The sequence below is a fragment of the Triturus cristatus genome, chromosome 5_2 (genome assembly GCF_964204655.1).
Source record: "Triturus cristatus chromosome 5_2, aTriCri1.1, whole genome shotgun sequence".
Lineage (NCBI taxonomy): Eukaryota > Metazoa > Chordata > Amphibia > Caudata > Salamandridae > Triturus > Triturus cristatus.
In genome coordinates, this window is record NC_140588.1 from 532,402,075 (window position 1) to 532,414,356 (window position 12,282).

Consider the following 12,282-nt stretch of genomic DNA (forward strand, 5'->3'; position numbering starts at 1 on the left):
ATTGCCAGATAGATAATGTAAATTTGGTCATTTTAGACCCATGCAGTAATTCTGTTAATTGGATATTAAGGAATTTGTCTGTTATTTCAATATTGTTTTTTCAATATCTGAAGCAATCTTTTTGTAGCAGAAATGATGAAATTTGGCATTATCAGTTATAAAACTGTAACCTCAAATTGTTCAACAGACTTCAAAAGACTCTTAGTGCACAGTGCTCTAGCCCAGTGGTTCTTAACCTTCCGACTTCTGGAGACCCTCACTTAATCATTACTGGAACATAAGGACCCCCACTGAATCATCATTATTGGGATTCGGGGACCACCAGTTATGCATTACTGGAAGCTGGGGACCCTGTCCTAAGCATTTTTGATTATTTGAACCACAAAACAATACACAGAAATAAGCATCCCTCAAACACAAACACAAACAATGAAATATTTTATTTAAATCACAACCAAATATGTAAAAATAAAAAATCTAATTTTAATGTGAAGGTTGGCACTTTTCTACATACGATTGCGACCACACATACTATAGTCTTTTTGATACACTTGCATAGCGCCCACAAATCAATCTAGGGACACCAACTAAATTTTAAGCATACCATTTCAAGTCCTTCATCACACTTGCAGAACGTTTAAACATTTTCAATTTTACATTTTGCTTCATTACTTATTTACACTTTATTAACCTGTCAATGTAATGTAATTTTCTAAGCAGTCGTGGACACCCTGAGTAAGCTTCGCTGACTCCCCCAGGGTCCCCGGACTACAGGATAGGAACCATTGCTCTAGCTCATAGGTATCAGCCTATGATCACAAGTGGACTATAACCCTAAGAACATTTTAGTTACTAAAGTCGTAAGAGTAAAAGTTTAACTTATTACCTCTTGTGGCTTTCAAGAAAAAGACTTCCTGTGCCTGTGCTAACATAATAAGGCTCAGTGTTCCAACTGTATCTGGAGAGATGTCCACTGTCGGTTCTCGACTGAGTGCAGATAACACAGTGTCTTTGAGGTGAGCAAAAGCACCACTAGCAAGCTGTTTAAAAAAAAAAAAAAAACATTATTAGTCACAACTATTGAGGGAGAAATGTCTTTCAACTATACAGTTTCAAAGTTTGGAAAGGGCATTTAAGAAGTTGCTCTAAACGAATAAGTTTAACTATAAAAACCATTTAGACAGAAATATAAACTGGCAGTACATTAAAAGTATATTCTGAAAATCTCTAAGGAAATCTGGTACATAAAGGGGACAAAAAGTGACAGAATTTCAAACTTAATACATTCACATTATAGTGTCACAAAACAGAAGAATGAGGATCTTGAGACCCGTGGCATAGCTGTAACTCTGCTACGTCGGACATTCCTTCTGGTTACTTCTGGAAAACAACACATGATATTGTTGTCAGTGGGAGAAGCACAGGACTGTAGAATAGGAATGGTATTCACGGCTGAGTAGAACCCAAATGCAAGGGTGTTACTTAAAAGTAACTAGCTCCAAGAAACAAGTTAACTACCTGTACACAGGCGGTTCTCCAGTATTATCTTTCATAGATTCACATGCTTGAATCTTCCCCATCGTTATGGTGGGAGTCCCACAGTAACAGTAATATAAGCAGTGTTAAAGCATTAAAACCCCATTGAAAAACAATAGATATTGGTAGACAATTCATATTGTTTTAAAGCATCCAAACTTTAACCAATCACAACAGAGGCCCAGAAACACTCTTCCCCTGCAGAGCCATCATACCTCAGATTTCAAGCACAAGTGTTCATAAAGGAAAAAAGAGGTATGAAGTGGTGAGCCTTAGCGGGGAGGAGGGAGGATGGAGGATTGCATGTGAATCTATGAAATTTATCAATACTGGAGAACCACAATGTACAGGTAAGCAACTTGTTTCTTCACCAGTAGTGTATCTTTCATAGATTCACATGATTCAATCAGACTGATAAGTTGTGTCAAGTGAGCCAATGGAGGTGGGTAAGGTGAACCAACCCACCATGATCAAAATAGAAATAACACCCATCTTACAAATGTGTATAACTCAAACAATACAAAAGTATTACCTGACAGATATAGAATACAGTACAAGGAAGAAAAAATGAATTAATGTAACATAATGAAAACAACGACAATATTCAAAATGTTGTGTACCTTAACCCTCACTGCTGGCCTCCCGCCCCCCCCCCCATTCCTTGTGCGAAGTCTTTTTTTAGGTTATTTGGGGTAGTTTGAGCTTCTGCCCCTGTAACTTTTTGACCACATAAGGTATCCAAGCCACATTTGCGTCCTTTTCTTCCAACATCTTGAGGATTCTAAAGGTACCCAAGTGGGGGAAATTTGGGGGATGTGCTACCTACCCCTCAGTAATCGACAACAGGTCCTCTGTTTGCTGGAATGGTATGTACGGGCACTCCGATAGGCAAAGAAGCACGGTGAACTAATACTGCCTTGGCCACGCTGGTGCTACGAGTATCATACGGCTTGGCTCCCCCTTCATTTTGATTAGGACTTTGAAAATGAGAGGAAATAAAGGGAACACATATGTGACCCTGATTGAGGGTATCTGCTGGCATACAAGCTGCACTTGTTATTGCAACGAGGGGTGAAAAGATCCAGGTTCCGAGAACCACCAACGTTGAAAGATTTGCCTTAACTGTCCGTGATTAGGTTCCCACTCGTGGCATTGTTTGGCTGTTCTGCTTAGAGTATCCGCCCACTTGTTCTGTGCAACTGGGACATGTTCTATTTTTAGGGAAATGTAGTTGAGAAGTATCAATTTTCAAATCTGTTGTGCTTGTATTGATAGAGGCTGCGATCATGTCCCTCCCTGTTTGGTGAGAGAGAACATGGTCGTAGTGTTGTCTGGTCTCACCAAAACAGACTAGTTGCAGTGTCTGGGAAGAAGGGCTTGAAGACCCAGGAACACCACTTTCAGCTCTAGGAGGTTTATTTGTGACAGGATCATTTTCTGTGAAACTCCAAGTCCTGTAAATGTGCTCTTCATCCCTCCATGGAAGCATCTATTTTCATTATCACCTGGGGAATCACAGAGAGAAACAAAAGACCCTGTGAGATATTTTCTTTGACCATCCACCAGGACATTGCAGACCTCATTGCTGGCATGCTTGCTATCACATCCTTGAAGGATCCGTTGCGCTGTACCCACTGAATATCCAGCTGCTCCTGTAGCGGCCGCATGCAAAGACGAAAGTTGGGAATCAATGGGATGCAGGATGACAATCTCGAACATGGATTTGAACTTTTATCTAAGTGAACTCTTTTGTAGATAAGAATTCTGTGATTGAGGTTAGGAGGAGAATCCTCTCCTCCGTTGGAAAGGCTTGTGACATTGTCATGTTTAGAATCGCTCCCAGAAAGACTGTTGATGTGGATGGAATTAGAGGATTTTTCATTGTTAAGTTTGAGACCCAGAGACTTGAAAAGCTGAAAACAGGCCTTGGTCAACTGTTTTGCCCTGCGAGGAGAGAGACTCTTTATTAACCAGTTGTCCAGGTACCCTGGACCCTAAACGTCTGAGAAAAGCTGCCACTGGAGCCATGCAATTGGTGAAGTCTCTGGGAGCAGATCATAATCCAAAAGGAAGTACTTTGAACTGGTAACGGCACCCTGCGACCTCGAATCTTGGTTACTTCCCGTGTTTCGGATGTATGGGGATAGGAAAGTATGTGTCTAGAAAATCCAGGGACGTCATGCAGTCCCCTTTGTCCACCAGCTGCATTATCTCTTCAAAAGAGAACATCCTGAAGGGCTGCTTTTTTGACGAACTTGTTCAATAGTCTCAAATCCATTACTTACATTCACTTTCCGACCGTCCTTTAATTTTTTTTATTTATAGAGTTTTATATAGTGCAAACATGACGAAAAGGGTATCGGAGCGATTTCCAAATGATCAGGGACAAAAATCGAGAGCGACACGTAAGGCAGAACAACAACGAGCGTATGCAAGACACAGGTGAACACAAAAGGATATATCGCACCACAGCAGATAGACTATATGGGAGTATGTAAAAGCAAAAACAAATAAAGATGTTACAAACAATCAAACGATCACAAATGAAACAGGAAGTAGCGGCAGCCGTCTGGGAGAGGGAGTCCATACAAAGAGGTGCCACAAATGTTAGGCGGGAGTAACCTACCAGGTAACCAAGGGCGGAATAGGTACCGTACCAGTTCAGGAATTATTCATCAGTACTGCTTTCACTTCTTTTTTTAATGACGTCGTTGAGGGATTCACCCTGGTTTCCGGAGGCAAGAAGTTCCAGATTCTCAGGGCACTACCCGGAAAAGCTTGGTTATAGGTTTTCTTTCTTTTGGATTTTTGAGGTTTGAGCAGCAAGGTGCTGAAGCTCCTAGAAGACCTGCAACCACTAGAGAGTTCTAGTTTTTGGACTAGGTACAAAGGAGTGTGAAAGTGAAGGTCCATTAGAAGAGTTCTCTAAATGCGAAGCATTGGCATTTAAAATTTCGCTCACCCATCATTAAGCATTTAATGGGGTGCTTATCTATAGATACCCCGTCCCAGAGCAGGTTTTCTGGACAATAATAGTCAGCTTCATGATTCAAAGATCAATTCCCAGGATTTTACTAGTCTAGGGCTTTATTTTCATCTTGAGAATTCGTTAGACGACGATACAGTCCTTCTCTCCGATTTTATGGAAAGTGGAAGACTAGCTCAACTCATAAAGGCTCCTACGCATAATGCAGGCCACAACCTAGATGGATTTTTTTTTTTTTTTTTTTTTTTTTTTTTTTTTTTTTAATCAGGCAACCCCTACCTTTCTGTGACGTCCATCCTGCCATTGGTCTGGTCTCATCACTGTGTGGTCATGATTTCACTAAACATAGAAAGCATGGTATCATCTACAGTTTCCCCAAACATCTACAACTAGCAGTAGACCATGACACAAAATTACTCCAGATGCTCTTAAGCAACGGCTGGTCGAATACGAACCAGAATATCCCCAGAACCTGAAGTAGGCTACTTCAGACTTTCATAATTTGATCCTCCTCAATCTTAACAGGCTGGCTTCTTTTAAGGTTATTGAGAATACGTCCTCACGGACTGAGCTGTGGCTTGGTGATACTCTTAGAAGTCTGAAACAAGCATGTCATAGACGGGAAAGAAAATGGAGTGCTATACTATCCTATTGACAAAACATCTTATAAAAAGGCCATCCAGACTTATAAAATAGCAATCTCTCATGCTAAAGGTAGGTACTTTACAGCTAAAATACAGGCTTCCGTTAATGTCCCTAAAAAACTCTTTAAGGCAGTATGTAAGTTAAGTAGACTGCCTGAACATGTTAATGCTGAAATAAATTAAGACTTCTGTAATTCCTTAGCGGACTTCTTTGAAAAGGTTGAATGGGTCTTCAACTCTTTTGTTACTGGTCACAATATTAAAGACCCATCATCAAGGAATGGCTCCCTCCAATCCCCCTTTTGGTGGATGAGCATACAGGGGATGATCCTTATGATCCCCCTGAAGTTGCTACGTTAGCTATTCAATCTTCTAAATGTACTTCAAGTCTTAATGAGTTTAGTTCCTTGGAGGCAGACTCGATACAGGCCTTGTTAAATCAGTCTAAGTCTGGCTCACCATTTGACCCATGTCTCCTAAAAGTTCTGCATTCAGCACTATAGCAAATTAAGGATGTCTTTAATAAGATGTTCTGTAAAGGATACTTTCCCAAGTAATGGAAAAGAGCATCCATTCTACCATTACTAAAGAAACCCAACCTTGATGCTAAGGACTCAAATAACTACAGGTCAATCTCTCCGCTAGTCCTTCCCGCAAAACTAGTAGAGAAGGCCATAAATTCAGAATTATCTTCTTTCACTTCTAAAAATAACCTTCTAGATTAGACTCAACATGGCTTTAGAAGTCACCATAGCACGAAATCCGCTCTGGTCACGGTATTGGAGGATATTGGGATAACCATGGATAAGGCTGCGTTCTATCAGCAGCCTTTGACACGGTAAACCACTCCATCCCGATCGAACGTCTCGCTGATTTAGGGACTGAGGGCAAGGCCCTAAATCTCCGGTCTTCCTTTCTCTAAAACAGAGAGCAGTTTGTCGAGAACAACCGGTTTAGGTCCAAGGCTTTTTCGCTTCAAAACGGAGTTCCGCAGGGATCTTCTCCGAGCCCTATGCTATTTAATATATAGGTATCATCGTTAGCCAGGCTCATTAAGACATTCGGCTTCTCAGTGGTTTCCTATGCTGATGATACACAGATTTTGGTATCACTGGCTAGCGTCCTGGAAAGCACAGCACTTAAGATTCCAGGACTGTATGGAAGCAGTGAGGAACTGGGTGTCAGAAAATTGTCTTAAATTGAATACGAATAAGACAGAGGTTCTCCTGTTCGGGAAAGAGAGGTCGTTTTGGTCACCAAGGTGGTGGCCTGTAGAGATGGGAGAACTCTCTATTCCGGTCACGAAGGTAAAAAACCTAGGAGTCTATTTTGAAGATAAACTCTCCTTCAAAGGTCAAATCAACATCATAACGTCATCCTGCTTTCTAACCATAAAAATCCTCTGGAAAGTCTTAACTTTCATTCCTTTGGACCTGCGGAAATCTGTTATTTCCGCTCTAATTTTATCGAAACGTAATTCTTGCAGTGCCTTGTTTTTAAACACCCGGACCAAAGGCCTCAAACTGCAGGTTTTGCAAAATGCAGCTGCTCAACTGCTGCTTGCAATTCCGAAATTCCAATCAGATTCTCATCTCTTACCACAACTGCACTGGCTCCCTATGAAAAAACGGATTCAAGTTAAGTCACTTTGCATTGCCTTCAAGGTACTGCATGGCCATGGCCCAGATTATTTTAAACATACATTTTGCCGATATGTTCCTCTACGTCATCTCATATCTTCATCTGCTCTTAACCTTGACATCCCCAAAGCTAAAACAGCTAGCTGGGGCAGAAGGAGTCTTATAGTGGGCACAGCCAGACTCTGGAACTCTCTCTTAAAGATCAAAACTGACCTTTTCTCTTTTTGGAAATCTTTAAAAATCTGGTTGTTCAATAATTAAATCTCTGTTTCTGGATCCACCTTAGTTCAGATTCTCGGGTACCTAGACACTTTTGGGTAGTAGTGCGCGGTATAAATTTTCTTTTCATTTCAAGGGCTTTGTGTGTCATGCAAGCAATTTTAAGATGTATCCTAGCCTCAAATGGAAGCCACTTTAAGGATTTCAAATCGTGTGATGTGGTTATTTCTTCTGGATCCTGTGATAAGCCTTACCGCTGAATTCAACTAGACCCTGAGCGGTGCCAACTTGTAGATAGGTAGGCCACAGAGAGTCACACTACCATACTCCAACCTGGAAAAGACTAGCTCTTGAACAGCAGACTTGAAGTCATCTAGGGGAAGGAAGGGTTTTATCTTTCGCAGGATGCTAATTTGGAATTTGGCTCCTTTGGTGGCTGAGCTGATGTGCGCCTGCATTTTCAGGTCATGTCAATTATTATTCCAAGAGATCTTGTAGAATCAATGTTGTGTGGGATAGAGTGGAGAGCAGTTAGGTGTTTCATTTATTCGACCATAATGGGAGCTTGTTTAGGTGGAGAGATAAGGAGGAATTCCGTTTTGATGTAGTTTAGTTTGAGATGGTTAGAAGTCAACCAGTGTTGGGTTTTGAGAAGGGTTGAGTTGAGTGACCGGATATAATTTGGGGAGGAGATTTTCAGGTACTGCTGGGTATCGTCCACATACATGTGAAAGTGAATGTTGGATAATTTGAGCATTTCCGTTAGAGGCCACATGAACAAGCTGAAGAGCATGGGTGACAGCGATGACCTCTGAGTGACCCCAAGTGTGATTGGCATAGAATTGGAGAGGGCTTGCTTGACTTTAATTCTTTGCGTTCTGTTGTGAAGAAAAGAGGCAAACCAGTTTAACACTGAACCAGATAAACCCATCCTGCGTTCCAGTAACTCTAGGAGGTTGTCATGTTTGACCGTAGCAAAAGCTGACGAAAGAGCAAGGTGGTTAGGGAGGCAGGCTTCGTTCCGATCAAATTTTTGAAGAGCATCATCCACTATGTGAGTTAGGGTCGTTGAAGTGCTCTGGCCCCGACGGAAACCAGATTGAAATTCACCTAGAATCTGGAATTGATCAGTGTGGCTACATAGTTGGACATGCACACATTTCTCTAGGAGCTTCAACAGAGTTGGAATGGAATTGTGTTTAGCAATGATTAGGTCCAGGATTGCACACAAGATGTGAGTGGGGCGGTCACAGATTTGAATCAGGTTGAGGCTATTCACAGCATGGTCATTCACGTCATTCCAGAAAAGATTGAAGTCTCAGAAGAAGATTTGGGGACAGCATTATTCCACATTTGAAGAAATAATTTCCATAATTTGTTCCATGAAAGGGAAGTTATCTCCCAGGGGATGGTAGAACATGTGCAAATTGCATAGAGGCCTGTGGTTGCTTGTGATATCTATACACATGTTATGGTATAGCAATTTGTACAGCGCACAGCTACTCAAAAGAGTGTCCCGGCGCTAAAGACTTACGGTCCCAAATTAAAACCTAATAGGATTGTGTGAAAAGCCAGGTTTTCAGTTTCTTTTTGAAAACAGAGAGATTAATGGTTAGTCATAGATCTCTCAGGATTTTGCTCCAGTGGAGAGGTCCCAGATAGGAAAAGAATCTGCCGCCCATTCTCAGTAGATGGATCAGAGGGACTTTTGCCAGATAAGAAGAGGAGCACATGTATTCGCAGGAGGGGAACACAGCTGTGTGTGACTGTTTCCATATAAGACTAATCTGATATATACAGGCGATGCCTCCACCAGGTCTGTCAGATATGTCAAGTCTGATGATGTTATGGCTCAGTGGAACCAGGAAGGGCCGGATCAGACCAGAAGAATCCTTAAGCCAGATTTCCGTAAGTATTACAAGGTCAAGCTCCTGAGCAAGGATAAGGTCAGTGATGTCCGTGGCATGTTTTACTGCTGGTCTACAATTGTTAATTGCAAAAACAACAGTTGATGGACAGAATGCAGAACAATGTTATACATTCACCCCATTACAGATATCTGGGCCTAAATCCATCGTTTTTTTGCTCACCATGCCGTTCCAGTTTGAACCAAGCCATATGCAAATCAGTCTTGACCCTGTGCATCATGGGAACAGTCCAGCCCGAACTGCCAAGCCAGGTCCTCCCTGGACTGGAAACAAGCATCCTAGGACCGGTTTCGGGGTTTCACCCCTCTTCAGCCAGAATAGCTGGATTCCAGTGGCATGAGATCTACAATTGTTAAGCATACTATTCAAGTGAGGAATGGAGTCTGTGGAAGTAGACTGTGAGATGAGAACTTGTTTGAGGTTGGAAGTGTTCATAGCACTGGGGTTGTGTCGGGGTCTTCTGTGAGAGTTCGGGGAATGGATTAAATACGTTTCTGGTTATTTAGCTCGACTATGTGAATGGAATTTTAAGTAAAGAGGAGAGAGTGAATGTCACTATCTAATAAGGAATTCTTAAATCTAATGGGTCTAGAAGCAGCATTCGGGAAAGGTATGGTTCTTCAACTCCGGAGGGGTAATGCATAGTTGGGAGATAATCCCTTAGCTGAAGTGGGAGATGACATCTTAGTAATGTAGTTAGTAGCTGTTACTAGATTGGGTCTGTTCTTCCCTGACGACCTGTTAGTGCACCAGTCATTAGCCAAGTCTGGGGTGATGAATATAAGTTTTTGTAAGTCAGCATGAAGTTGTTGCAGTCCCTGAGAGATATCGTCTAGACTGGATGAAGGCAATAGATGGTGATGAGACGCTGTGGAGTGTATCCTGGAGCCAGGATGTGGTGCGGGAGTTCTGATAGCTGAGATCAGGTGCTGCTGTCCTGAAATTTCCAGAGATGGTGAAGTTGAGTTGGAAAGTAAGCTCAGCCTCCCTGGAAGCGTGCGCGAACTCATGATCCGCTTACTTAGCAACTCTGGGTTCTTTCTAATGAGGAAGAAGTTGTAATAGAATCCTAAATTGTGCTGGCCATGAGGAACTTCCTCTATCATCTGTTTGGATAGCAGCGATTAAATTCCCCTCTTCAAATTTGCCAGATAACGATGCGCAGACTTGTACGGAGGGAGACGGAGAGGCTTTTGAACAAATTACAGGGTGTGACCATGTTGGATTATGTCTCACACCCAACTATCAGAAGAGATGAGCTTCCAGTGATTGAAGAATTTGGGCAGGGGATTTCTGAAATGAGGTGGGACTGAGGCAACAGGTGCCTGCTTCACATCATTGGCTCCTGGAATTGCCCTGAGACATTGCCTCCTGGAAATGTCCAGCCGGAGGACATCGACGCACTGACTGCCTAGAGTAGGCGGGTGCTGGAGTAGGTCTGTAAGATTGTTGCCCTGAGTATGGAGCTCGAAACCCCAACTGCGAGTAGGGTTGGTATCTATCCCGTTGAAAGCAAAATCAGGAAGTGAATTGTCCTCCGCCTCTGCCTCGAAAAGACTGGAGTTGCCTTTCCTGCAAAGTGCTGAGTGAACAAGCCGTCTCAGTGTACGATTTTATGGACTTCAAGGCATCGTCCACGTGCTTCCCGGAGGGATTTTCCTCGTCAAAGGGTATATTGAGGATATTTTACTAAATCTCTGGTCAAAACAACGTCGCCTTCAGCCATTTCTTATGAAATAAAACTGCTGCCCCTGCCATCTGCCGAAAGGCTGTGGCTCAAATATAGATGGCCACATCTATTATCTAAGACAAGGCCTTCTTTCCCTTCATTAAGATTTCTCTGGCCTCCTTTTTATCCTACGGGAGATACTCTAGGAGCGGTGACAAGTCACACCACATCCAACGACTATCTCCCAAGGATGGCTAGAGCATTGGAGGCTCTAATGGAAGTCGTTGCCATGGCAGAGAACCTTTTCCCTATGTTGTCCAGCCTGCATCCTTCTTTATCAGGAGGAGCTGTGCACGGTGAAGACGGATTCTTTGCACAACTGCATTATGACAGAGTGCACTCTGGGCCGGCCAATAAGGCAAGTTGGTGAGTTTACTGGAGCCTTGTATTTATTATCCAGCTTCAGGATGACAGCTGCCACTGAAGCTGGCATTTTCATACGTTTTAAACTCTCCTGCCAGATAAAATTCACTATAGGTATTGTCTCGTTCAGCACTGGGCCTCAGCTTTAAAATCATATAAAAAGCGTTCAGTATGCTTTGCAGGCAGAGACAGGTTGAACTGTTCAGACTCTCGAGTACGTCGTGGAATCCGCCAATATCTGCTAGCGGGAATTCGCCGGAGGAATGGGTGAATCCTACATTGGAGCAATGTAATTAACCCATTCAGGATGATCTCTTGAGTATGCAGGAATTTCTCCTTCCTCAGGTTGTTGGTCGCTTTTACTGTTAGCTAGCATGTCCCTTATAGTGATAGTAGGTAGCACCGGTCCTTCTCTGTGAAGTGTGGGAGGATGTCTAGAAGTAGAGACAACCTCAGGAATGTCCTGTTTTCGGAGGTGGCTGCTGAGTCAGGGCATTAGCGTCCAGGAACCTCTCATAATAGTCATTGATCATGGAGCGCAAATCAGTGACCAATGATATAAGGATCAATATAGATTGCACATGTTGTTGATCCTCATCTGGTTCCTCATATGGCTAATGCTCAAGGAAAGTGTTGTACTCCTGAGCTGCCTGATGACTCCTTTTAGCAAACAAAAGCTCATGTTCCAAATACGTAGGCTATTCTTTTTCAGCTTCCTCATCCTCAGACTCATGATATTTGAAGCTGAAATGGGCTATAGGCTGGTCCAAAAAGACTTCCGTCCCATGACTCCTGGAGTTCCAACAGGGATACTGGAAGCAAAGGGGATACTATAGAAATGTCCTGCCGCATAGATGAAGTCATGCTCTTGTGAGAAATGTACAAAGTTTCCTTTGCTGCCGCCGACGGGATCGTCGACAGTGCTGGATGCAATCTTCATTGAAGGATGAACATCAGAGGGTGACGGCCCTGCTACAGCTGTTAATAAAATTCATGTAGATGGAGAAGGCTATTGTTTACAACAAGGAAATGGTCGGCCTAATCTGGTCATCACCGTAGTCGATGTTGCAGCAGTCACAGCAGTCGTCGATGAGGTGATCTTCATCGACAGGTTTTCTTAGTCTACGGCTCCTTGAATGGAGTTGAAGTAGCAGATGAAGGAAAGGAGATAGTTTGTCCATGAGAAGAAAGAAGCTTCTTGACCTCTCACTACTGATCTCCCAGTGTACTTGGATCT

General features: G+C 42.7%; 1 protein-coding gene across 2 annotated transcripts in view; it reads right to left on the reverse strand.

Moving 5' to 3' along the window:
• Positions 1–12,282, reverse strand: part of PDCD6IP (programmed cell death 6 interacting protein) — a 450,822-nt gene that overhangs the window by 333,767 nt on the left and 104,773 nt on the right. For both annotated transcript variants that reach the window (XM_085607570.1, XM_085607569.1), the window contains exon 5: positions 887–1,040. In XM_085607570.1, coding sequence (XP_085463696.1) covers positions 887–1,040 — 154 coding nt within the window. The remainder of the gene's footprint in view (positions 1–886; positions 1,041–12,282) is intronic.